Source organism: Kryptolebias marmoratus, linkage group LG11 (assembly GCF_001649575.2).
Source record: "Kryptolebias marmoratus isolate JLee-2015 linkage group LG11, ASM164957v2, whole genome shotgun sequence".
NCBI classification, from domain to species: domain Eukaryota; kingdom Metazoa; phylum Chordata; class Actinopteri; order Cyprinodontiformes; family Rivulidae; genus Kryptolebias; species Kryptolebias marmoratus.
In genome coordinates, this window is record NC_051440.1 from 12,175,259 (window position 1) to 12,201,317 (window position 26,059).

The window sequence follows — 26,059 nt, forward strand, 5'->3', positions numbered from 1 at the left end:
AAAAACAAGCCGAAATGAGCAGAAACATCAAGCTTTTATTGTAGTTTCAAGAGTTTCTGGAGGCATATGTTAAAAAAAAGGGTTTTAATAGGTGCAGTTATTTGTTTCAGATTTTTAGGATTTTCACAATTTTAATTCACGCAGTAGTATAATAATTTATAAAAGAGGAATATAAATCAGTATGAGTATGTAACTGCAGTGGTTTGCTCTTTTTTTTATTTAAAGGTGCAGTTTAAAATATCACCACAAGAGGTCAGCCCTGACATGTTGTTGAGTAAGTACAAAGATGAAATCACGCCTGAGTAGTTAAATGAAAGGTGTTGAATTAAGATATCAACACAGAAAATCCAATATTACTTCATTAAGTCCAGAATATGTGTTCAGTTAGTCAGATCCGATGTCATCCATGTCGTTCACATTGTCCTCTACAACCTTTATGATAGAAGGGGTTTTCTTCTTACGTCTGTTTAAAAAAAAAAGATAAATATCAATTTCCAGAGACACGAGTTAGCGAGGTCGTATTTTACTGTCAGAAGGTCACCTCATCTCGTTACGTAGCGCACTCAGCTGCCCGTGGAGCTGCTCGTTGGCCTCCAGCTGCTCATCCAGCTCTCTCTGCAGCTTCTTTTTCGAGTGCTCCAGGCGCTCGATCTCCTCCTCCGCCTCGTCCATCTGCCTCTTCACCGTCTTCAGCCTCTGAGTCAGCTGCGGAGTTTACCAAAAGTGCGACACTGCGTCAGTTCGGGTCGCGCCTTCCCCCCCCAGCTCCCAACTTCTCAATGTTTCCCTTCGAGGTCTCGCCTGCCGCCGTGCCTACCTGCTCCGTCTGGCTCTGCAGGTTGACGTGCTCCTCGTCCGCCTGCATCCTCATCTCCTTCAGCTTGCGCTCCAGCTTGCGGTTCACTTGTTGCAGGCTGTTGTTGTCCCTGAGAGCAAAAGCAACAGAGAGGTCACGTCGCTGCCGCGGCCTCGCTGTAGTCCGAACACACAGGGAATGTGTTCGGATGACAGTTACAGTTCGCTCCCACGCCGCATCTAACACGGACGGGCTTGGCGTTTGGCGATGCTTTCATGGGAAAACGTAAACAGCAAGTGTCACCTCTCCTCTCCCTGCAGCCTCTCCTCCAGCTCCTGGATCCGACTGTTGAGTTTGGAGACGAGTGCGTCCTGATTGGATCTCTGAGATCCTTCCAGGTGAGTCACTCTGCTCTTCAGGTCTTTATTCTGACGGAGGAAACAAAACACAGAATTTTGTTTGCTTACATTAAACAGCAGGCAGGATTCGTTTGAGGAACGTCAGACTCTGTGGAACAGCTCTACCACAGGTGTTGGCGTTACACGGATCGTTCCTGGAACTAAATGTTGCTGTGTTTAGAAATGAAAACGATTTTGCGAAAGAAAGGAAGTTGACGTTTTTTAGACAAGGCTGTAAAACAAGCCTAAAACTGAAACTGTGAGGTAGATTTCCACTCACAGGTTCAAACAGAAGACCCTGAAGATCCCTGCTAATTATTACATCTGATGTGGTGACAGTCGGGTCACAAAATTAGAGGCCAGTTAATATGTGTTTATTTTTTTTATGGTTAATGCCGACCTTTAGAAATCAGAAACTACTTTGTGATTAAAAAGTGGCAAATGTCAGCCTATAGGTCTACCTCTACACAAAATGCACAAGGTGTACTTAGATATTTTATTTATTTATAAGACAAGTCAGTCTCCAGGCTTCAACAATCTTATTCTTAAGACACTTTGCACTCCACTTGTCAAACCGAACCCCAAAATATCCCTTTGAGAAAAAGCGATTGCTAAGTGAGAGTTAAAACATCCAATTATTTAAATATTTGACACTACTTTTTCCTAAAAGTGATATTTTTTTTTTCGGCTTGGATGGAGCCCACTTCAAACTAACGAGATCGTGAAGGTTGTGAGAATCTCGTCTCTCAGTTTAGTGAACGGTGAGCACGGATTTGCTAACAGACACCGTTCTGTTTGAGAACAAGCCACAGATCAGCGTTTAGGTTCGGCAAAACGTTCGGAAAGTCCTAATTTAAATATCAATAACTTGTCAACAAACCGGAGTACATCAGCAAGCGTCTCCTCCGACCTAACTTTAAACGAAGCAGGTTATGCTCTGAGCTGGGTGAGCTCTTATAGACTGTGAATAAAGCAAAATTAGGAAAAGGATTCCCTAAAATTTTATTTGTTTTTTTCAATTTAACTGTTGAAACGAAACTAACAGGGGGCACAACTATCTGATGTGATTTAGGAGACAAAACTCTCAGCTGGTGGCAGTACTTTTTGTATTTCTCTTAGTTTTTTTATCTGCAGTGTGACAGAAAAGGCACCTGTATGAGATTTAAAAACATATGCAGGCAGAGGAAGACCAGGTTCTCTCCTGTAAACTGTGAGGCAGGTTCGGCTCCATTTCCAGTGTTGCAGCTTGAAGACTTACCTGTCTCTCCAGGCTCGTCTTGTCACACTCCAGGTCCTGCCTGACTGCTCTCTCCTGCAGCAGCTCGTTCCTCATCTGATCCATCTGTGACGAACGTTTGAATATCACTGTTCAGCACGTGACAACAGGAAGGACTTGATAACCACTTACTGAGTGCCTACTTCTCGACCAAAGAGCGTAACATAAAATCAGCCCTCCCCTCGTGCTTTTAAACTTCAGTACTGGCTGAAAACATGTTACTAAAAAGGACAGAATACGGTTCAAACCCGTTTAATGTGACTCCTTAGCTCTGAAGAAATGTTGGCTGGCCCGAGTGGCCACATCAGATCTAAAATCTCTCATAACTAATCACATCCAGAGGCCCCGGGAAGGGAGTGTGCTCACAATAGTTTTGTTTTTGCTTTTACACCCCACCCAAAAAAGGGGTTTGTGTCGATTATTATTATTATAGCACTTTACTCTACAGAAGGATAGAAAGCTTTACAGGCACACCGAAGATGTGAGGTCTTTTTTAAATAAAATTATAAATGAAGGTTATAATTAAGTAAGTTATAGTGAGTTTCAACTACAAACAAATGATCTACAGCCAAGTTGGACTCACAGATCAGCAGTTTTCAATGCCTGAGAGGAAATCTGAGAACTGGGCTCTACACGTGTTTGTAATGAAAACAGATGTAGGGCCGAGTCTCCGTACTGAAAACGGGCAACGAATTATACCACCGACGGGACACGGCGAGGACATCTGTGAACTGTTGCGCAACGTGAGATCTGTGTGTGGGGGGGGAAACAGAGCCGATGATTGGAACAGACGTGCCTGCTCTTTGGTTTTGTCTAATCGCTCCATCAGGCGGTCGGCGCTGCAGCGCTCGTCGTTCAGATCCTCCGCGAGGTGACCGATGCGCTCCTGAGGGGGAGAGAGAGACATCAGGGAGTTTGGTTAAACCAAGCCACGCTGGAACATTTCACAAAGGATAAAGAAAACATTAAATAAGCTAACAGGACAAAAGGTTATTCTGTCGCAAAGGAAAGAGGTGAAGGAAGTGAAGGTGGTGAAGGAGGTGGGGGGATCGGTGAGAACACCCAGACTGGTCTGATAAGTTCTCTACAGTCAACACCAGCTTCCTCGGCTGATACCTCGGCTGATAGCAGTGTCAACACTCTGGTGTAATGTTTTGTCATCAGCAGGTAAACAGAGCTGAAGAGCATGATGCCGTTTCCACTGATGTTTTCAGCGCCGTTACAGTTCACAGGGAGGGCTAAGAGTGCACGTACACTCATGAAGTAAAAGGCAATCATATTTATCAGCCAAGAATTTTCTTTATTAATAAACAGAAGTGAAAACAAATTTTAAAAAAGTCCAGCCTGATTTAATGAAAGTAACTTGTATGACTGCCAGGTAAATCGTTTGTATTGTCTATAAACTTTATTAGTGCTGTTTTTAAGTTACAAAAAAGTATTTTAATGACAATGATTTATTTTGTCATTAAAAAGTCTTATTAGAAAAATTAAGCAAAACAAAACTCGGAATGAAAAAAGACATTTCAAAATGTTTTAAAAACAGCACAAAATAATGTTAAAACAAATAAAAGAATATTTTTTAGATGTAAATTTAATTTTAACACCTTTGCTATTTTATATATAAAAACAAATAACATTCAATTATGACTCAATATTGTTTCATTATCATACAATTTAAGAAAATAAAATATTTAAATGTTAACACCAAAGCAGAATACCACAAAAATTTTCAGTTGGAAAAAAAAATCAACCAAGACTCCTTTATTTATTAAAATTATATTCATTAAAAATATAATCTGATTGATTTGAACTTTGTCCAGAGAGTTTGAAAACTACACTTAATGAAATCAAATCAAATTATTTAATTAGTCCAAATTTGGATTTTGTTTTTACTTATAAATCACTTTGATTTTAAATGAAAACTAGGATTCCTTGAAAGAATCCATGTTGCCTCGTGCCTCGTTTGTCTAAGTTTTAAACAAGATCGTCCTGTAACCCGTCAGTGTTCGGTGCCAGGACCTGTGCTTTCTGGTAGTTTTTTAATTGTTTCTGTGTTTATTTCTCCTGTTTATTCTTTGCGATATGTACTTTCTGTATTTCTCTTGTGTTCAGTTGTTCCCCAGTGTTTCATCACATCAGTATCTCTCCTCGGTCTTGTCGTGCCCACCAACACCTGTTCTCTGTTATCATTTAGCCCCCCGTCTTCCATTTCCTCATCAGTCTTCACCTTCTGGTAGTCCTTCGAGTCTCTCTCCAGTTTTTTTTTTATCTCAAACTTTAGCTCAGTATCTGTAAAACTGACTTAGTTACAGGCATTATTTTCATTCACTAATAGGCTGAAGCTTGAACAGCTCCACCACTGGAGCTAAAACTGGGACGGAATTGTCTAAAGGTGAGATTTCTTTTGCTTCAGTTTTCCTTTCTTCTCGTGTTTATACTCTGTGGTGTAAAGGCTTCCAGAGAAAATGAGCTTTTCTTTTTTTTAATACTCTTTAGTACCGCTGAAGTAAACCTTCTCCTTGTTTACTCAAGGTGTAACAGCACGCCGCAGTCGTGGTTCGATACAAACTGTACATCGACGCGAGGGTCATGGTTTGGTGGAACGGGAACAAGAAACAAATGCCACACGTAGTCTCCGCACACAAACACACACGCTTGTTTTAAACATACCGTAACCAAGCAGAGAGTAGAAGAAACCACAATAGTTAGTGTGGAGACTGAGGCAGATTCATGTACAGGAAGGTAGGATTAGTCAACTTTTAACTTCAATATTTAAATGAAATAGTAAAAAGTCATGTTATATTGTATATTTCATCCAATCAGAACTGTAAACAGTGTCCTACAGGTCCTACAGGTGGTGTGCTGAGTGTGTTGTTCGTGGACTAGGCGTGCAGGACGGCACCTTTTTTTATTTTATGAGTCTCGTAGAAGATCAGAAACACACCAACAGATTGTTACGCTGCTCTTCAGTCAGTGTGGGATAAAATGTGGGGCTGATGCTCAGGAGCTTCAGCTGAATGAGCCTAAAATCTCTAAACTCTGAGGGTTTTATGAACACACACAGCTGCTCACTCTTTTTCTCCACCTAAATGTAATGCCAGGTTGTTGTTTTTTCCCTCTGACAGACACGTGCAGCGTTCATTGTAGCTGGAAAAACTAGCTACTACTCGGATATATATTTTTAAACTCCATGCAACCTGCTCCTTTTCTGTCATAGCTGGAACTAAAAAAAAACATGTGCCTTTTTATAGATAAGAGTGGTGTTTAACTAAGACTAACGTATTTGTTGTTTAGTTTAATGTACCCATCCAGGATCTGTGTACTGTGACAGTTCAGTACTAATATACGTACCATTACATCCCTAATATTTACTAAACTACAAATGATGTCATGGAGCCCAACAATAAAATGACAGAATATTCTTGTTGTCACTGAAACAACTCCCAATGACCGTGTGGGCAGATCTTAATCTTTAGGTATCAACTGGATGATTACATAAAACTACCTAAGATTATTCTGTATTCAAAAACTACATGAAGCAGCACTCTTCATAGTCTTTCTGTTTTTCAAGATGTCAGCAGAGCTGTCAAAAGACTAAATGGACAATTAGGACAACAAATAAATAATTCCTAACTTGACTGATAAGCAGTATAAAAACACAACAAAAGGCGGTGGCTGTAAAGACATGAAAGTTTAGTCATTTGGAAACAACGGCCTTAATGAGCACCTATAGACAGGTTGAGGAAAAAAATAAAGGCGAGAAGAAACGTGTTAATAAAAACTAGTTTGTTTTTAAAAATGATTATGATATGAAGCCCTTATTAAATATTAAGAAACAAATGTTGACTGAAGACATGAACGGTTTCATTTCAGCGAAGCCTTTAACAAGATTGGGAGTGAACCCCAGCAGCAGTGTGTCACATATTTTCCATGTTTTTGGTTTCTGTTTCCTCCTCACAGTAACATTTTTTTCACATTCGCGCTGACATCGCAGCTCATTCAGCAGAACTTCACCTCCATGAGTCGGATCTGGCGCTCTCGCTCCTCCAGCGCGGCGGCGTTCCTCTCCTCCAGCTCCTCCACCCTCTGCTCCAGCTGCCGGCCCCTCAGCTGGGCCTCCTGCTGCTCCCGGTGACACCTCCGCAGGTCTTCCTCCAAAGGAAGGAGCTGAACGGAGAGAGCAGAACCATACTCGTAAAAGTGGAAATGGGAAAAAAAAAACCATCAGGCCTGAATCATCAGGATAAACTTCTGGTTCTAATCTCACACAAAACTTCATCCTGAAATCTGAAACAAAGGGATGACGTTAGCTTGTGATTTTCTTGGTGACTAAAAGCTGAAGCTTCATTCTGATGAATCAGAGACCGAGTGCCACACCTCTTCCTGCAGTTTTTTGGCCGCCTGTTTGGATTTCTCCAGCTCTGCTCCCTTTTCCTGCAGCTGTCTCCGCAGCTCAGCCAACTCCCTCTGACTCCTCTCTCTGGCCTCGTCGACCTGGTTCTGAAGCACATCTGTAGACGCCTCACACTCCTCCATGATGTTAGTCATCTGACCAGGAAGATAAGCACAAGACTCAGATAAGTGGACGTCTTTGGACATATGGACTGAGGAGGCTTGTGAGCGCACGACTCATCGGCTGTTTCTGCTGACTTCATGTGGGTTTATGCTTAAGAAAACAGACTTCCAAGCCTCATCTGGCTCCAGAAATGTGCAGAATTCCCCCGAAAAGGCCCAGAAAAACAGCACGCCGCCACCTCTCACCTTCCTCTGCAGTTGCTCCACAGCCCTGTCCTGCATCCTCCTCTCGTCCTCCAGCTCGGTTTTTGTCTTCCACAGCTCCTCCATTTGTTTCCTCTCCTCCTTGAGCTTCTCCTTTAACTCCCTGTGCTCCTGGTTGAGTTTGGTCAGCTTGCTCTTGAGAGCGGAGCAGAAAAAGGCGTCAGCTTCCAAAGCGACGTTGCGCTGCTCGTTCTGCGCGCTTGCGCATCTTGTTACCTGCACATCCTCCAGGCGAGAGAGCAGCGACTGGTTGGACTGACTCAGCTCGTCCTCGTTCCTCCTCACGTCCTTCAGCGTCTCCTCCACCTGGAGCTTTTCCCTCTGGGGAAGGAGAGGAGCAGGAAACCTAAACATCACATCATCTGTGACTGACAGCGTCTATAAACTAAAGGCCTGGCTTTCCTTTAGGAACTGCGTATTTCCCACCGCATCTTTTGAGTTTTAAACTAAAATCATCTTATGTGGAAAAATGACAAAGTTGTAGCTGTTTTGATTCAAATCTTGAAAATACCATTATAGGTGACCTCACACAATCCTGCAAAATCTAGCTCAATCTGTTAGCGCTTGGCGTATGCGTTGGTGATGTCTCTCAGATACTACCACACCGAATTTTAGCTCAATATCTGTAAAACTGACTGATTTATAGCCAATGTTGTGTTTTCCAATGTATAGCCTGTCTTAAAAAACAAAATCATCTCCAGTATTTTGTTTCTCCATCTCCCCACCTCCAGCTGCTTTGCTCTCTGCTCCATCAGCCTCTCCGTGGTTTTGAACTCCTGGATGGCCTGACTCAGCTGCTCCACCTTGTTGTTTAGCTCTCGGACCTTCCCCTTCAGATGGTCCCGCTCCTGGATCAGCTCCTTCAGCTGCACCTTCGCTGTGCCTCGCTCCTCCTCCGCCTCAGCCCTCCCCTGAGCCAGCAGAGCATTGCTCTGCGGGACGGGGAGAAGACAATTAAAGTCGAAACGAATCTTCCTCTGTACTGTCTGTGTCAGAGCAAATATTTCCCCCCTCACCTCCTTAGCCAGCTCTAGATCCCTCAGCAGCTTCTCGAGCTCCTGTTCGTACTCCTCCTTCAAAGCGGCCGTGTATTTATCGTGCGTCTCCACCTCCTCCTTCAGTGCCCCCTTCAGGCCGACGAACTCCCTCTCTGTGTGGCGCAGCAGCTCCTCCTGCTCCTCCTTGACTTGGAGCATCTCCTGAAAGTCCACACGGAGCTGTGCCAGATCCTGACAGACAGCCACCAAACAGAAAAGTCACAGGTCAGGTAAAACCCTCCACAGCTGCTGCAGATTTTGGGGAAGCCTTTCCGGTCCGTTTTGGTTTTAGTTTACCTTGAGAAGCACTTCTTTCTCTGTGTTTATCACGTCTGCCTTCTTGGTTTGGTCCAACTCATCGTGCATCTCAGAGAGCTGCTGCTGAAGGTCTTTCATCTCCGCCTTGGATCGTTCCTTTTCTGTCCTCATCTGATTCAGTCTGACAGAACGACAAAAAGACAGGAAAGGCACATTTTCCTTTAGGTACACATTAAACATCACAGTTCACCTGAACATCCAAAGCCTATCAGCAGAGGCTTAGTTAAACAAGCTGGAGCATAAGCAGGATTTTTGTTTTATATCACATGTGTTTATATGCAGTAATGTGAAATTGTTTTTAACAAGAATAGACCAAATATTCAGGCCATTCAGGAACCTTTTTCTTCTAACCCAGTTCTAGTAAGCTGTGTAAAAAGCAACTATTTTTATCAAATCAAACGAAATAAGAAAAACAAGTCTGCTTGACTTTAGGTCTTATTTGCAGCTCTTTTCAGGCTGGAAAGATGCATCTTCAGTTTTACGCTTTACTTACTCTTGTTTGGTGGACTGAAGTTCTGCCTCAGTTTCAGCCAGTTTTTCTCTCAGTTTGCTGAGCTCGGTTTGACTCTTGGTCTTCTCGTCCTGGAGCTGCTTCTTCTCAGTCCTTGCTTTCTCAAAAGCCTTGGCTAAAGTCATCTCGTTCTGCACCACACAAATAAACAAAAAAACAAACTGATTAATTAATCAACTTCAGGAACAAGAAGTGAGTTGTTACCAGACGAATCCGCAAAATGTGGAGTTAACGCCACACCTTGATCTCGATTTCCAGTTTTTGTTTTAACTGAGACATTTCTTTCTCCAGAGCTGCCTGCTTCTCCCGCAGGACGCTCATTTTGGCCTCGTGGTCCTAAAAAACATGTCCAACATCACAGTGTTATCAGGGGAATAAGTCAAAGTCAAATAATTTGTGCTGCTCTCCCTGGTAAACATCTCACTCTCTCCTCCTCCTCCACGCTCTCAGCAGTCCTCCATTTCAGCTTGTTGATCTTTTCCAGCAGAAGTTTCACTTTTCTTTGGGTGGTGGAGTCGTCATCCGTCGTCCTGAGGAGCAAACAGAACGAGTTCACGAGCACAAGGCTATTATAGCGAGCGCCCAGTGGTGAGATTGCACTTTTCCCAGCTTTTAAGTGAGCATAGATTTAACAGGAGCTCATGTCCCTGGACTTGCCTTTAGTGAGCAGATATTAGCTCCGCTTCAACATATTTATTTTTCAAAAAGCACGCCCTGGCAGATGTTTTAAGGGTTTCCACATGAAGCGGTCATTTTATCAGTGAAAACACGTTCCTGCTTTGCATTCCTGACTACCGTACGACTGAGCAAACACATCTGGAGCAGCGGCTCGATTCGGACCACGCTGTAGAGCCAGTACAAACTCATCGACAAAAAGAGGTGTGAAATCAGACACCAAATTCTGTTTTTTGTTTTTTTAAGGGAACACATTTACTTGGATTAGAACTTGAGTTAAAAATAAGACATATTTCATTTGTTTTAAATGAGTAAGTGTTGATTTTTTAGAAGGACTGAGCCAGTATTTCAGATCTATGAGAGTATTTTCAATCTTTATATCAGAATTTAGTCTGACCCCGACTCCTGTTGAATAATAACTTTTTTCCTGGAACAGCTGGTTTGTGCTGATCTCTGACTTGCGGGAAATCGAACCCGTTTTCTTTTTTTCTTTTCCACAGAGCCATCATGCTTTACAAAAACTGCTCACTTAATGTTCTTGGCATCACTGATCCAAAGCTACCGCTGGCTCTAAAATCCTCGCAAGTCTAACAGCGTGACCCACGTCCTCTCGAAATTTAGTTCTTGATGTTTTTTAGAACTGGAGTAATAATCTAGAACTTACTGTTCATTCAACAAACAGGTTGAAACAAGAGTTTTATTTGTCCTTTTCCAAACAAGACGGAACAAAATACTTTTCAGCACCCTTTTAGCAGCGGGCGAGCCTCAATGTTTTTTTTTTTTTGTTGAAGCGCCGAAGGTTAAAGGCAGCAGCTTGTTTAGCTAATCTCACTAAAGCTCACAGAGTCACAGGTTTGCATCATGTTTGGCGACAGACAGTTTGGGCAAAAATGACAAGAAACCGTCCAAAACACCAGTTAGTTTTTTTTGCAGGGACATAACAAACAAAAATATTGAACATGTAATTTAGTGAGCTTTAGAGGAGCTGATGGGTGTGTTTTATTGCTGCTTGGTCAATAACAAAACAGCTAAGCCTTCTTTCAACCCAGTAGTTGAAATGTCCTCTGAGTATAGACACATGTCCACCATAAATTGCAGGTTGATTAAGGTGAGCACACATTTTGAGATACGTACCCATTCTTCAGGTAGGTGAACAGTATTATCTTTGTTGTGTCTTCAGGTGGATCTACTGAGAGCTCTTGCTGCCCTTTCAGAAGATCAGGAGTTACCTGGTTAGAAAACACATCAGCGAATAAATACATCATTATAAACGAACGCTTTGCCCCGAAGCAGAGCTCTTTACCTGTGCGTCTCTGTCTTCAGACTCATCGGTTTGGTCGGCATGCGGCTTGAAGGCGGAGGGTTTCTCTGCTCGCCGAGACGGTGCCGCAGTCTGCTGCGACACCGTCTCTTTGCCGGGCTGGGTTCTGAACGAGGCACCCGGCTTGCTCTCCTCCGCTTTGCTCGTCAAAGCCGACTGTCCTCCGAGGAGTCGGGCCCTGGCTGAACCAGGAGGATAGAGCCCGCCTGAGGTTTCCCCCCTGATGCCCTTCAGGGACGAGGCTCTGCTGGACGAAGAGGACGAGGAAGAGGAATCCGAGATCCGACTGCTGTCCACGCTGCGGGAGCGTCGACAAGCTTCCGGGTCCAGCCTGTTCCTCGGGCCCCTTCCTCTCCGCAGGCTGGTGTTGAACTGGCTTATCAGCCTCCCAACAGACATGATGGAGTCTGTGTCCACTGGGTTTGGGGACTGTAGGTCAGCGTGTCCACCTGAGGGAAGAGTCTCAGCTGTGTCCACTGCTGGGCCCTCAGCAGGCAGAGGGATCCTTGGCTTGGCTACAGGAGAGTGTGGCTGTGAGGCTGCTTGGAAAGGAGCGACACAGTTATTACTTTCAGGGTCATAAGGTCTCAGGGTCTCTGGATGTTTCTGATAATGAGACACAGAGGAGGTGCCGGTCCTCTGTGTCTCACATGGAGACTGCCTTCCATCTACAGACCTCCTCACCACTCCCGGGTTGTACCCTGCCTGGTGAGTTATGACAGAAATGTCCTTATGGCTCTCCTGGCCGGAGCTATTCAGAACCACGTAGGGTTGACCTTTAAAGCCCTGAACCTGCACCCTGACTCCAAACACGTTGTCCTGGTTGCCTCTGGGACAGTGTGCCAGCATGTAGCCTCTCTGTATCCTGACATCTGGGGAGCCGCTCAGCCTGTGGGACTCCATCCTAGCCTCTGCGTCTGACAGCTTCGCTGACGATCTACTGGAAACACAAATAGGCAAGTTGAACGGAGGCTGCCTGCCCTTGCATGGGAGAGTGGACTGAAAAACTGACGCATCATGACGGTACGGCCAAATAAACTGTTTACAAAACACCGGAGCAGGGTCGGTGTGCACGATGACAGGCGTCCTGAGAGCTCCTGTCGCAGGTGCAAGCGGCCAGCACAGAAGCAGAATAAATGGACCCTGCTGGGAGGCTGATATTGCTGTGCAATGAAAACAGCTCCTTCTGTGTGCTAATGACAGGACACTATTGTCCAGCACGAGCTGAAGCCACTGCATGACGACGGCAACTGGCCGAAGACACCGAGGTGTCGTCACCCACTTCATGGTATAGCACTGGAGAAAATATGTTTGTCAACAAATACACCACTATGAGGCAGAAACCCCCGAACACAAGAGGTTTTGTGCAGATAACAATCACGTATCATCTCAAGAGCCCCGTCCCGTCACAATCCACGGTGAAAGGAGGACGAAACAAGCAGATAAAGAGGCAGAATTTAACTTTATTAACAAAATCAGAGGCAATAAGACTAAAAACAGGTCATCAAACATATATATAAAAGAAAGAGGCAGAAACTTAAATACTGCTGGAGATAATTCATGTTAGTGGATGCAGAAGAGTTAATGAGGAGCAGGAAAAAGGTGGTGAAACCGGAGGCTCGATAAGGGCAACTGACAACACAGTGACAACAGGGAAAAAATAAGACTGGAAAAACCTGAGACTTAACAAAATACACAAGAAATAAGACTCTAACATAAATAAACTCATCCTGAGATGCGATTGCTGACTTGAACAGGTTAATGTGACAAAACACTTCAACTCAAAGACTTCAAATACAAACACAACCAGAGAATGGACACTTTTTACAATAATATTACAGACAATAGCCTAATTATATGATAAGTAATGTTGTTTACCAAGACCCCTGGTTCTCAAGCTGTGGTACAAGTACGACTGGTAATACTAAGGATCCCTCAAATGGTACTTAGAAGAAGTGTTGTCATCAACAAGCTAAATAACAAGATAATTAACCAGCACCAGCTGAACTGGGATGCAACGCTAAAAAGCAGAGATAACCAAAAGTCATTTAAGTAAATGACAATCTTGGCTTTAAATAGAAACTTCTTGGAAAAGAAGTAAAATATTTCAAAACTAAAGTGGATGATGGTTAACTAATGCACTCCTCAAGTTAAGCAGCACCAATGAAATCTCTACAGGAACCGTCAGCAACAAAAGTCTCCAAAATAAAAGGGTGTTTGATGGTTTAATGGTTTATTGGTCGAAACATTCGATGAAAATGTGGTTCCACTACGTAGGACGTCCCAAGATTCTAGCAGCAAACTTAAAGAAGCTTTTGTTGCTAAATAAACTTTATAATTTCAACAGAATTAAGGGGAATCATTAAGGTACTTGCATGGAAAAAAGGGTAAAGAAAATGGATGGATGGATGGATGGATGGATAGATGGATGGATGGATGGATGGATGGATGGATGGATGGATAGACGTCCTAAATGGTTCATTTTTTTCAGGAAGATTTTTCAGGAAACTCTCGTAGTCTGACGCCTGTTATCAGACCTCACAAATCATGTGTTTGAAACACTCGCACATCTTGACAGTAGCAACTAAAACGTCTGGCTTTCGTTATTCACATTTAAAACATGAGAACAACTTGACCAGCGGGTATAAAAATCCCGTGGCGTGAACGAAGCTGAAGTCTGCATCAGGAGGCTGAAGGGACGGTGATGTAGGTGCAGCCATTTCACACTCATTTAACCTTTTTCTGAGAAATAAAAAGTTACATCTAGCAACATAAAACCTGATTATTGTTGCACATGTTTGGTTTAAACTTCAGTTCTCGTCCAGTGCTGCTATCCTGACAGTCACAGATTGTTATTTAACGCTTTAATATCCCTTTTGTCAGACTATCTTTTAAACTTAATTATTATTTTTTTCTCCTGCTCTGCCTACATGGCTTGTGTCTTATCTGTTGTTGTTGTTTTGATCATATCTTTACAGTGACAATAAAGGCACTATGATTCTGATAAAAAACACCCTGATAGTTTAGCTGTTATTATTTATGTAAAGAAAATTATTATTATTATTATTATTTATACAAAGAAAAAGAAAACTTGCTTTACTAGTTTTACTCTTTACTCCATTATTAGGACCTCCTCATAGGACTTTTCCATTAAGTTAACAAGAGACCAATAAATGATATTGGTGGTTTCTTTACTTTAATGATGATAATAAATTATAATTTTACAAATCATTCCATTAAAACCATTTTAAGTCAAATTGCGTTGAACCCAAACGCCCTTGGAGCATATGAGCCCTTCCAAAAACCAAGCGAACCTGTACAAATACATGTTTTAGGCTTTAATAAGTGTGAAAGCGTTCACTGAGGAGCTGTTTTCAATTTGTGGCGACGAACGGAACTGATGTCAAAACTCAGGCTAACTCCTGAAGCGTCACTGGGCGCTAAATAAAACTTTAAATAAAACTTAAATTTTTAAATTTTCTTAAAAAGCTCTAGCCGACTGATTAAATGTAGCCCCAGGTGATAACCGAGCTGAGCAGCTACTTCAGGCAGCTGGTGGTTCGACACTTACCCCGCCGTGAGTATGTCCGCTGCGGGCGGTGAGTCCTGCTCCTCTGACCGATCAGACCGCTCTGTCTCCGGCCGGACTCGACCCCTCCTCCCGCTCGGAGGGGCGGTTCTCTCCGGGGCGTTATGTCACGTGACCGCAGCTCGGAGTGACGTCACGTCACTACAGCCAGGGGGTCATGATTGACAGCTGCCCGCTTTGTTTACTTTGCGAATGATGAGGCAGCATTTACGCTATTGTTCTCCTGCTTTCTGTTTTGTTTTATTTTTATTTTAACTGTCCATATGTCAAAATGTTCAGCTCCTTCAGCAGACTGGTGCTATCACTTTTGGGTTTTGTAACTTATATTTTTCAAAATATCAAACTTTATTTACTTTTTTACCTTTTAAAATACACTGAGATCTCTTCAAATCTTCCAAAAGATTTGTTAAATCTTTTTCAGTGTACTTCTGCTACTAAAACTAATGCTAATTCTAACTCTACTACTACTAATACAAATAATGGTAATGTAAATTCTATTAATTGTAATTCCACCATTCTGCTAATACTGCTACTAATGGTAAAACTACTAATGCTAATAGTAATTATACTAATGTTAATTCTGATAATAGTAGTTCTACCAAAGCTAATAATCACTACTGCTAATGGTACCTGTGCTAATGATAATATTAATTCAAATAATAGTTCTACTTATACTAATACTACTGATGCCTATTCTGCTAATGCTAATACTTCTACTATTACTGTGCTACTTTTAGCTTTTGGCTAGCATTTTTTTTAGCAGCTGTTTTGCTGATTTTGGATAATATTTTCCTACCTTTAGTTAACATTTTGGTAGTTTTGGCTGGTGTTTTATGGTTTTCAGATACCACTCTGCTCTTATTTCAGTGGAAAAAAAACTTTAAAAATATTTGAAAAAGACATTTATTGCTACATTGTTATACCGACACATGCCTTTAACTCAAACTGTACACATCCTGTACATGTTATGTCAGATTATGTTCAAACACCGGTTGTCCTATAACACCATGTCGCTCAGAGGATAAAACGTGGTTATGTCTAGTAAATGTCACAAAAACAGTCTTTAACAGGGATATGATCAACAAAAATCAAACAGAGACATCATTTAATTCACAATATCTGTATAAAAGGTAACTTATAACTTTAAAAAAAAAACCTGAATGTTCTATTTAAAAACTCAAACATGCACCAAGCTTGTTTGACTATTTTGGAAGGGAAGTAATTTTGCTGAGAAGAAGTGAGATTCTGTCCACCCTCGTTTCTGTATCAGAAGAGTCCTTTCAGCAGTGCAATAACACAAAATAAAACACATTTTCAACCTAGATTTGATAATAAAGAACATTCTTGGAGATGTGTTCATTCACAGAATGCTCAAACCCCTGCGATATTTACTCACACACACACACACACACCCCGCAGGAAAACGGAAATATGTTATCTGAAAACACAAATGTGATTTGAGTGGAAAGTTTATGGAGCAGCCTAAATAACCCGCCCATCAATCTGTTTTCTTCACCCGCTAGGCCCCGGTCAGGGTCAGCGGGCGTGAGGCGGGGTACAACCTGGACGGGCCGCTGGTCCGTCCCCGGGCCACGCAGAGATGAACAAAACAAACAATCATTCACACCTAGTCGCCAGGTAACCTAACACGTGTTTTTGGACTTTAGGAGAAAACCTCGACAGCCATGAGGAGATAAAGCAAACTCCACGCAGAAAAGCCTCAGCCGGGAGTCAAATGCACAACCTTTTTAATATGAACGCTGCTCCACCGCGCAGCCTGCAGGAGATCACAATACACTAAAAATGTCAGTCACAAAAAACCCAGATGGTGGACGATACCTTGGGTTCATTCATTCATTCTGATATACTGAAACAGAAATAAATATGCAAAATATGTACAAAACATCTGCAGATTACAATGCGTTCGTCTGTTTTACAAGTAGAGTTTATAGGCACGAAGTTAAAAGTCCATTTGGGAGGAGAGGAGATGATTGTTCGAGTGCATCACACTGCCTGATCAGTGTAACCTGCTTGCTCTGAATTTACAGGAAACGCTGGACATCCAACAGAGCTGGACGGTCCTGGGCGTTCTTCATCCAACATCTAGACATCAAAGAAACAACGAGTCAGATTCATTGACTGCATACGACAAATAATAAGATAAAGAATATAATTTTTTTTTCTGTTGATCAGTAATCAAATATGCATGAATTAACTACTTCATGGCAGGCTTTAGGCTGTCGGAACCAGGCGCTCAGAGGTGGCCCATGGGGTTTGCTGGGTCGCTCAGACTTGGATGGAAAGTGAGATGCACAGATTGTGGCTCTGTCATGACGGCGGATGCCTTCTCCTCCTCCCGTCTCCGCAGACAAGCAGCCTTTGGGTTCAGGTTCCTCTCTGGAGGATGAGACAAGCTAACGGTCAGCATTTCACTGAAGGAAGAGCTTCAGACCTTCAGGACACAAGTTTAATACAAATCCTCATCCTCGAGTTCTTTGCAAGATGCTGAAAAAAGCTCTAAAATCAAGTGGACAACAGCAACAGCCAACAGCTTAAACAGGCTGTTTAAGCTGTTTACAGCTTACTGTGCTGCCATCATGTGGTCAATGCGGCTTCAGCTAAGCCACAAGCAAAAACTACTGTTTAAATACGATTTAGTTTAAGTCTTTCGAAGAAGGCGGGTCCCGTCCTCCCCCTGTGGTGCACTGACCTCTGACCTGCTGCTCCAGGCTCAGGATCACAGCCACGGCCTGGTGCAGCACCAGCAGCTTGGTCTGGGGCTTCTCGCTCTTCAGGTGCAGCTGACACATGTGGCCCAGCTCCTTGAAGGCCTCGTTGATGTCCCGCACGCGCAGACGCTCGCGGGCGTTGTTGGCCATCCTCCGCTCGCGGTCGCGCTCGGCCTTCTGCTCCGGGCTCAGATCCTCATCCTCGTGGATGCTGACGGAGAGAAGCAAAAGGTAGACATGAGGGGAGACGAACTCATTCGAGGCAGTTCCAAATCTTTTCATTGATTTTAAAGTCAAAGTGAGCTTGAGTAGAGAAACTGCTTTGGGGTTTTAATGTAGAGTATGTTGACATCCCACAGACTTTGAAAACTCTCTGTTTTAAAAGTTGATAAATAATTACTGCTGACAAACCGTAGAATGAGCTCTTCACAGATAAAACAACTGCAGGAAAGTTCAACCTGTTTGCCTCACTCTTTGTTTGAACACTTTCTCTTTTCGAAATGTGTGAACAATACAGCCTAACCCCATAACATTAATGATGATGATAGGTAAAAACAAAATGGGATTGAAAAGATTAATACGTGAAAACACACCATCTTTGTTTTGACCTCTTTAGAATGAAAAACTGGATTGCTCTCTGTGTGTTCGCCCTCTGCTCGTGGAGGGTTACCTGTCCCTGGCGCCGTTTTCTCCGTGTGTTTTGGAGTCGCTGTCCTCGTCTGATCTCGGGCTCTCAGAGCTGTGGCAGTGGTTGGTGTGCATCATCTCTTCCCTCTCTCTGCTCTCCATCTTAAGCTCCAGGTTGTCCTGAACTTCTAAAGAAGGTCACACACAACGGTAAAACAACAACACTTTTAAAAAAAACAAACTCTAAAATATGGACAGATCTGATGAATAATGTGAATCTTATTGTTGACAAGATAACCAGATACCTACCACCTCCTCCTCCTCCTCCTTGAAGGAGCGTGACCCTCTGTCTGGACAGGTACGGGTGGCCATTTTGTGTGCGGCTCTGGAAGGACGAGTGATTGTTGTTCACAGTGACTCCTTCAACCTTTATGACACACAAACAAGATAAACGTCTTTATATGCCTGTAGTTGACCGTTAAGCTGATCACTGTCTTAACAATGTGAAATCTTTCTAACGCAGTCACTTTTAATATCTCACCCATAAATCCCCAAACCAGCACCTGTCCTCTCAGTTCAAAGTAGATCTCAAGCTCTACAAAATTATTTAATCTCTGATAAGTCAAATCCATCTCTTTAAACAATCCACTGATTCTCTCCATGAATGATCCTTTTCTATATGACACATATTTTGGACAAACTAAGAGTAGGAGAATTTATTAGGTCCTCCTCAAAATCATTAAACTACAAAACATTTTTCCCCTGCAGGCTGTGGAATCGGAGTCTTCACATTCTCTACATCGTACTCCAGTTGTGCCCAGTTTCCGAGTCCAGGGACATTAACCTCTACATGAGGAAGCATTCAGACATAGCTGGTGGAAGTTTCCATGCACGCTGCCCTGCCCTACTTTTAAATACGTCAAAGTAATGTTTGTTAACCATGGCTGGAGCGTGGCAGGTGAGCGGTAAGGAGCTGCCAGAGCCCGGGTGGATGTGGTGCGGCTGGTTCAGCAAGCCGTGGATGTCAGTGGGCAGCCCGGCCGTGGGGCCCACAGCGTGGTTCCTCAGGACGTGGATGACATCATCCAGTCTGTCCAGGCGGTCCTCCACCTGAGACTGGACACATCAGGAGACAATGCTTTCAGCATCAATAAATAAATTAACTCCAAACTCTTAAACAAAATACCCATGCTAAACCACTAGGTGGCAAAAACATCTACATTACTGACATCAAAACACACAAAAAAATGTTGTTTTTTGCCACCAGGTAAAACTTCCTCTCAGTTATTAACTTTGTCAGCACACAATTAAAGTTTAATGGCAACAAGATCATGACTAGGTGAGGAGTAGAAAAGAAAACTGTAAAAACGACTCAGTTGTTGTTGTGGTTTCCAAGACACAAAGTAACAGTGGGCGTGTTTGTAACCAGAAATGCCCCTCTACTGTGGAAAGTGTCTTTTTAAATCTCAGTTTTTCTCACCAATACACTGTTGGCAGCAGGGACAGGGCGTTAATATCTTCTTGGATCCGTCTTGCTGTGACCGCTGTGGGGCCTCTTGGAGTTGGTTAGGGCAGGTTTTCCTGAACTTGTTTGACAGCAGGTCGACTGATGTGATGCGGGACGCCTACCGGACTTCAGCAGTCCTGTGGTTACTTTAATTCTGCCTTAAAATTCACCTCAGACTCCGCTCTCCTCCACCTATATTCTTCCACCTTTGTTGGTTTGTTTAACTTGGTTTTGTTTGCTCGTTGCAGCACTCACATTCCTTAGATGTAGACTGTTAACCTTGACCAATCTGAAATTCTTAAATACTTTTTGTCAACTTTTACATTTGGCGTGTCGTCCTTTTGAGCCAGGTCATAACCTTTGACCTTGTTTTTTAGCGTTTAATATAAAGCCACAGTTATGTTGTCTTAAATTTGCGTAAAGACTAACATTTGAACAAAACAATTAGTTTAATGAGTTTGAGGGAACACTGGCAAAACACTGGGAGATAATTATTATGTTTTTTGTTATTCAGAGAGCCGTTAGTTAGATGCAGAGACTGACAGATTAGTTTCAATGCAGCTGCGATAGTTTTAAGATGGTTGCTGAATGTGGTTCTTAATGAACTCCCAGAGCCCTCAGTTCCCAGGGTTCAGTTCTGTTAATAATCATGAACCCCCACCGCTGAGTTTAAATCCACTCTGACCCGTAAATCCTAAACATAATCCCTACCTTATTGTGCACATATTAGTACAAAGCTGAAAAATGTTTTTCTAGTTCGCACTGTGCGCCCCATTGATCTGGAGCGCACAAGACTCTGAAATATACGTACATCTCTTTGTCATGTCCTCTTATGTGGCATAAAAATAAAATTAAAAAATTAAGAAAAAATATCCTAAGGAAATAGGAAAGACTCCAATTGATGTAACTTTAACATGGAAATCTATTTTGATAGTTTTAAAATATTACAAAAGTATTAGATCTAATAAAACTAGCACGCTGCTGTTGTAAACAAAGATTTTGTGCCATATTGTTAGGGCTCAAAGTATGTGTTGGGGATGACTCTCAGCTACTACCACGCCATATTTTAGCTCAGAATCTGTAAAACTAGCTGGATTATAGCCACTTTAGTGTTGGCTAAGGTTAACTAGCTGTGGCGGACATCTTAAATTGAGTTGACTCTAATAGTTAGTCCAATCAGATTACTTTCTGAGAGTTTCATTGAACTCCAACCAGCGATTCATGAGATATTTTGCTGACAAGCAGAAATACACACACATAAACATACACACAACTTTTTATGGCAGCAGGTAATAACAATTTCTGAAGAAAAAATCATTTATGCATACCACCTAAGAAGTTATTATTAATAATATTGTGTTAGTATAAAATTATCTACATTGTTCTTTGATACCTGCATATAATTCACTATATTTACATATAGCTTAATATTAATCATTAAAAGTCTTTTTTACAGTCCATTCATATTTTTATTTTCTTATTTGACATCTTGACTTATTGTAACGTCTGTTGCAAATGTCTCTTGAATTAAATTTATCATTTACTTTATTACAAATATAAATCAATCTGTTATCTCAATAGTAACATGTAAGGTGGAGGGAAGTGAAACAGAAAAAAAGTTGTTGTTTTTTTTTACCATCGATATAAGTGAAGACTCGTAGTGGGGTGAGACGGGTGCCTGAACTGAACTGCGAGACCACATGTTGGTACCTGAGATGGGAGACGGGAGGAGGGAAAAGAGTCAAATCACAAGATAAAAAAGCATGAAATGAAAGAGTATAAATAACACTTTATTCTGTTTTACCTGTAGCGTCAGCTGGCAGTGGGGATGGAGTCCTGACCGGTGTAGAGGAGCTGGAGGGGAAGCTGCTGCTGGTGTGATCCGGGGAATAAATCTGACAGAGAAGGATGGACCAACTTGTCATTTCTGCGTGAGCGTTAACATCTGCTGCCACAACCCTCTGAGGTCCCTCGCAACCTGAACTTAACTCCCCAGTTCTTGTCATTTTTACGACGCTGCAGCCAATGAAGAGTTTTACCACATGAGAACAGCCCCTCTTTAATGTCCGCTGCCTTGCTACTGGCAGGGAGGATGTTTCGCATTATTGCTCTGGGTCTCTAAAAGATCCTGGTTTTATGACCTGACCTGTCTGCCTGAGCAAAACAGGGCATAGATGAGCTGCTCTAATGGGATTGAGGTACTTACAGAGGCCAGAGCTTTTCCCAGAGTATCGCCTGTCTGGGATGCTCCTGACACATTTCCATGGCTTCCTGAGACTGAAGAAAAACATTTGTTAGTAACGATTATGAACAAGAATAAAAAAAAAAACACAGTACAAATACACCCTCACCAGTTGAATGCTCTGAGGTGTTGACTGATGGGGTGCGAGAAACTGGATTATTGCGATGGAAGGTGGACATTGGTGGAAGACCTCTGTTCATGTCAGCAGCCAGCACTGAATGTGGGGAGAAGTCCTGAACAGGCAGTAAACACTCAGTTAAACCCACACACACATACACACACAAAAAAGCTGCTTAATGTCAACATCCAGGGCAGAGAAGATGAACTGACCAGGTTACTGTGTGCTGGCTGCAGGCTGCCGTAGCTCCCCGCCTGTGGTTGGTGGCTCGAGGCGACTCCCAGCGCTCCTTCATAGCCCTGCTGGCTGAGCCCATTTACAGCATTCCAGATGTCGGGCGAATTGCTCATCCCCTCTAAAATAAAGTATGATATGTTATTGCCTGACGGCGGAGCAGCATCTCAAACAGCCAGTGAAGTTATAGACCGAGCCTCTTTGGAAACATTAAAGTCTTTGAACTAAACTGCAGACAGCATGTTTGGTCGGTTCACATTTTTTCTGAGAAAACCTCAGCTAAAGTTACATCTAAGCAGGGGTTTTACATTTTATGCACATTTTTCCATCTTTTTATGGGCTTTTACATGTTATGTTTATTTATTTTAGAGGATGTTGGCATTTTATTCCAAATCCATTATGTTAAATTGAGCTTTTTTTAGCGATTTTAAGGCTATCTTGAGTAGCATTTAGGCTAATAAGAGCAGCTTTAAGGTAATTTTTCGGTCTTTTTATGGCTGTTCATTGTTGCTTTGTTGTAATTATTAAATCCATGTGTTAGTTCAATATCATTTTTAATCATTTTGCACCCTTTTCTCCATTTGAAGCCAACAAACAAGATTAGATTAGAGTCAAAGTCAAGATTCTGACTAAGTTAAGTTTCTTTCTTAGACGTACAAACAGTTGACGGTGAATGGATTTCCTGCCCTAACGTGCATTAACTCTTTTATTATATGAATAAACAATAAAAGGCCCAGCATTCCTTGAAGAAATGCATATCTCCTGCTTCATTTTAGGTTAAGGTCATCTTATGCTGACAAATGACCTTGACCTTTTTGGTCAAATCTTAAAAATAAAATTATACAGTCACGTGAAATGTCGCGAGACGCCACACTCGGCGTGCATTGCGAATGACTCTCAGCTACTACCACACCAAATTATAGTTCAATTTCTGTAAAACGGACTGAGCCATTGTTTTCTAAGGTCAGCTAGTTGTGGCAGCCATCTTGATTTGTCCAAGGATTACTTTCTGAGAATTTTATTCAAATCTGCCGAGTGGTTCATGAGATATTTTGGTAACACAACAGAAAAACACAGACATTTGCTAAAACCTTATTGCCCTTTTCCCTTTGGCGAAAGGAGATATTAATTGAGCAAAAAAACAGATAAATAATTTCCTACACAGAGCTACAAGTTTAACGTGTATTTCACATAACATGCAAACACATCTAATATAGCACTAACTCTGTTTTTGTTTCTTATACAGACTACAATTTAAATCCATTTAGTCACATTAAAAGACAGGCAGTAAATGAATAAACCACTAATGAGAATAAAAATCTAAAGCTTTTAGTCGATGATCATCTGAGAGGACCAGCTTGGTTTGAAAGGTTTGTTTTTAATTATCATCTCTGCTTCAGGATTAAATCCAGATTTTCCTGCGATGTTGTAACTCTTCACGTTGTCCCAGAAACATGCCAAAATTTTCCATTTAATACTTTACTGTAAGCAAACTCTAACAGCTTGACAGGTTCCTGTGAAGACATAAACACCATCATTTAGGAGGGTTTGAACTCACCAAAGAATGCGTTTGCAAACACACTGTTGGGGGTCTTATTCGCTGGTTGTAAGGATGAGTTCTGGTTGATGCCGTCCATACCGGGAGGCTGCCCATAAATCTGAAAGAGATCAAACAATTTCCTAACTGAGGGCGAAAAACCACATTTGTTTTTTGCGTGGGTGCCACTCGGATAAATCTGACTCGACGTGAACGTTTGAAAACTGGGAGCGGAAGCCACCGCATTATGAAAACAAAGCAGAAAGCTGATGCACACTTAGAGCTCCTGCGATAATCTGTAAGCTGCAGATCCATGCACCTCCTCATCCGGATTTAGGAACCATTCACCATGAGAAATCCCCGCGCTAATCATGACCGGGTTCGAGGTTGGCTGGCCTCAGAAGACTGGGACACAATTCTTTTTCAAAATAAAACTACAACTCAAGCATTCTTATCAGTAACACCAAACAGATGATGGGCTCCTGCCCTCATCATCCTCTGAAGAGTGGCTCAAAATCACCTATTTTCATTTGTAACCCAACAGTGTGATGGATCTGCACATATGCACCAAAGACATGTAAAATGGTTGCTCATTCGGGCCCACCACGAGGCCTGGGCTGCACCTGCACAGCTCTCGGTGGCTTTGATGTGCCCCAGGAAATGGAAATAAACCTCCCTGCGCAGCATCAATGGGGTGTCAGTTACCCGGACGACAAGTTCTGTAGAGCAGCCTATTAAAGACTCTCTCAAGTATATGCTCGTGCGAGGCTCACGCTCGCAGCCACGCACGCCCGCAGCCGTGACCCTGGCTGGCACGAGTCCCATGGCGATTGGGGGCTCGGCCAAACAGAAGAGCCCCCCCGTCGACACCGGGCCCGTCTGAGCCGCCGTGGGCAGCATATGGCAGAGGATAAAGCCAATTGTCCTCCTTACCATCAGCATAGCAGGCGACCCGTTAATAATGGTCACACCCCCGCCCCAGCACGCCCTCTCTCTCTGGCCCCTGCTGGGAAGGGGGGCCATCACCATGGCATCCTCTTTTAACATAGCATTGATTTAGGAACCATCAATCATCAGATCACAAATGATAATGGACCTTTTTTTTTTTTCCTTCTTCTTCTCCTCGAGGCTCAAGCTGAAAGTTGGAAGAAATCGGAATACAATAAATCAATATTTTCATTTTATAGACAAAGCATATAATCGAGATTAATCTCCCTTTGTAAACAAAACACAGCGATGAGACAGGACATGAGTGAAACATCAGCTTGTTATTCAAGGCCCGAGCTTTGCTCCACCAACTCCAGCCACATGCAACCAATTTTCTGCCTCTGTGATCCACGATGTCTGGATATGGTTAGCCTCTCGGAGATCAAAGCTGCCTTTGATAATGGCTGCGTCGGTGCAGGGACTGCTCCAACATAGCAGGGTTAAATCAAATAGAAATAGAAGCAATCTGCTTCATGTCAAAATGTTTTCTGCTGCCAGACTCGACTCCACGAGCAAACAGGAAGTCCCACTGTGGCCGTTTAACCAAGAGTTTTCTTTTTCAGACTCAAAGTAGAGGACAGGAACATATAACAATATTATTAATACTTGGATCAGTGTAAGTTTGATGCAGAAAGACAGTCTGTCTTATTGTTACAACTTTTGTTTCGAGTATTTTTTTGCAGTGCAGATAATAGAAAAATAGGTTATAATTTTATGATCTTGATGTATAATTTTGACCAAGCTTTAACTCCACTAACTTACAACATTTAAGGTGGGGATATCTTGAAAAATTAAGCTTTTCCCCTTATTTGCACTCCAAAAAAAATGCACACACATGCAACATAGTTGTGTTGAATTAAATCCACTGAGTAGAAAAGTTTTAAGTGTCAAACAGTGGGGACAAATGACCAAAAACAACTTTAAGACAAGGTGCTCATTTAAGGGTGTTCCATAACACGAAGCACAGACTTGCATCAAACCCATGAAGCAAACAAGCACAGCAGCTGTGAAGACACATTTGACTGTTCAGCAGCTTCATCCCTAAACACACTAACAGGATCGTGTCTGTTCAGGGTAAAACACACACACACACACAAAACAAAACAAAACAAAGAAAGCCACTCACCGGTTTCATGTTGTAGCAGAACATGGATGAGCTGTTGCCTGCGCCGGAGACAGGATGAGCACAGAACATAACTCTGACCGGATCAGTTCACGTTCCACTCCACACACACAGTCCGTCTCTCTCGACTCATGTGTCCACTTGCACTCCTTCCCCTAACCCACCCCTGCCGGTCCACGCAGCTACCCGCAGACAACTTATGCAAATCAGGGCTGGACCATTTCAGGCTGCGTGGAGGGGAGGGGTGGAGGGTGG

At 42.6% G+C, this 26,059-nt stretch overlaps 2 protein-coding genes across 3 annotated transcripts; both read right to left on the reverse strand.

Annotated features, from left to right (window-relative positions):
* Window positions 1-15: 15 nt before the first annotated feature.
* On the reverse strand, window positions 16-14,776 carry LOC108229854 (cingulin-like protein 1). Of its 2 annotated transcripts, none has more exons than XM_017405555.3 (19): window positions 14,683-14,776; window positions 11,094-12,051; window positions 10,925-11,019; window positions 9,540-9,645; window positions 9,356-9,451; window positions 9,098-9,246; window positions 8,584-8,725; window positions 8,266-8,478; window positions 7,975-8,181; window positions 7,466-7,570; window positions 7,232-7,384; window positions 6,848-7,018; window positions 6,485-6,637; window positions 3,267-3,356; window positions 2,453-2,536; window positions 1,100-1,224; window positions 818-926; window positions 542-705; window positions 16-463 (listed from the first exon to the last, which is right to left on the reverse strand). In XM_017405555.3, the coding sequence occupies exons 2-19, from the start codon at window positions 12,012-12,014 to the stop codon at window positions 385-387; spliced, it is 3,162 nt and encodes a 1,053-aa protein (XP_017261044.1). In that variant the 5' UTR covers window positions 12,015-12,051; window positions 14,683-14,776; the 3' UTR covers window positions 16-384. The 2 variants fall into 2 exon arrangements, with proteins under 2 accessions (XP_017261044.1, XP_024859526.1); XM_025003758.2 differs by having other exon boundaries at window positions 11,094-12,048; window positions 14,683-14,750.
* An 810-nt stretch (window positions 14,777-15,586) lies between these two features.
* LOC108229889 (transcription factor 12) lies at window positions 15,587-25,970 on the reverse strand. Its single transcript, XM_017405601.3, has 13 exons — window positions 25,808-25,970; window positions 23,716-23,815; window positions 22,136-22,278; window positions 21,915-22,038; window positions 21,770-21,840; window positions 21,368-21,458; window positions 21,200-21,273; window positions 18,996-19,172; window positions 18,366-18,483; window positions 18,100-18,244; window positions 17,411-17,640; window positions 16,920-17,097; window positions 15,587-16,803 (listed from the first exon to the last, which is right to left on the reverse strand). The coding sequence occupies exons 1-12, from the start codon at window positions 25,874-25,876 to the stop codon at window positions 16,955-16,957; spliced, it is 1,485 nt and encodes a 494-aa protein (XP_017261090.1). The 5' UTR covers window positions 25,877-25,970; the 3' UTR covers window positions 15,587-16,803; window positions 16,920-16,954.
* Window positions 25,971-26,059: the final 89 nt, after the last annotated feature.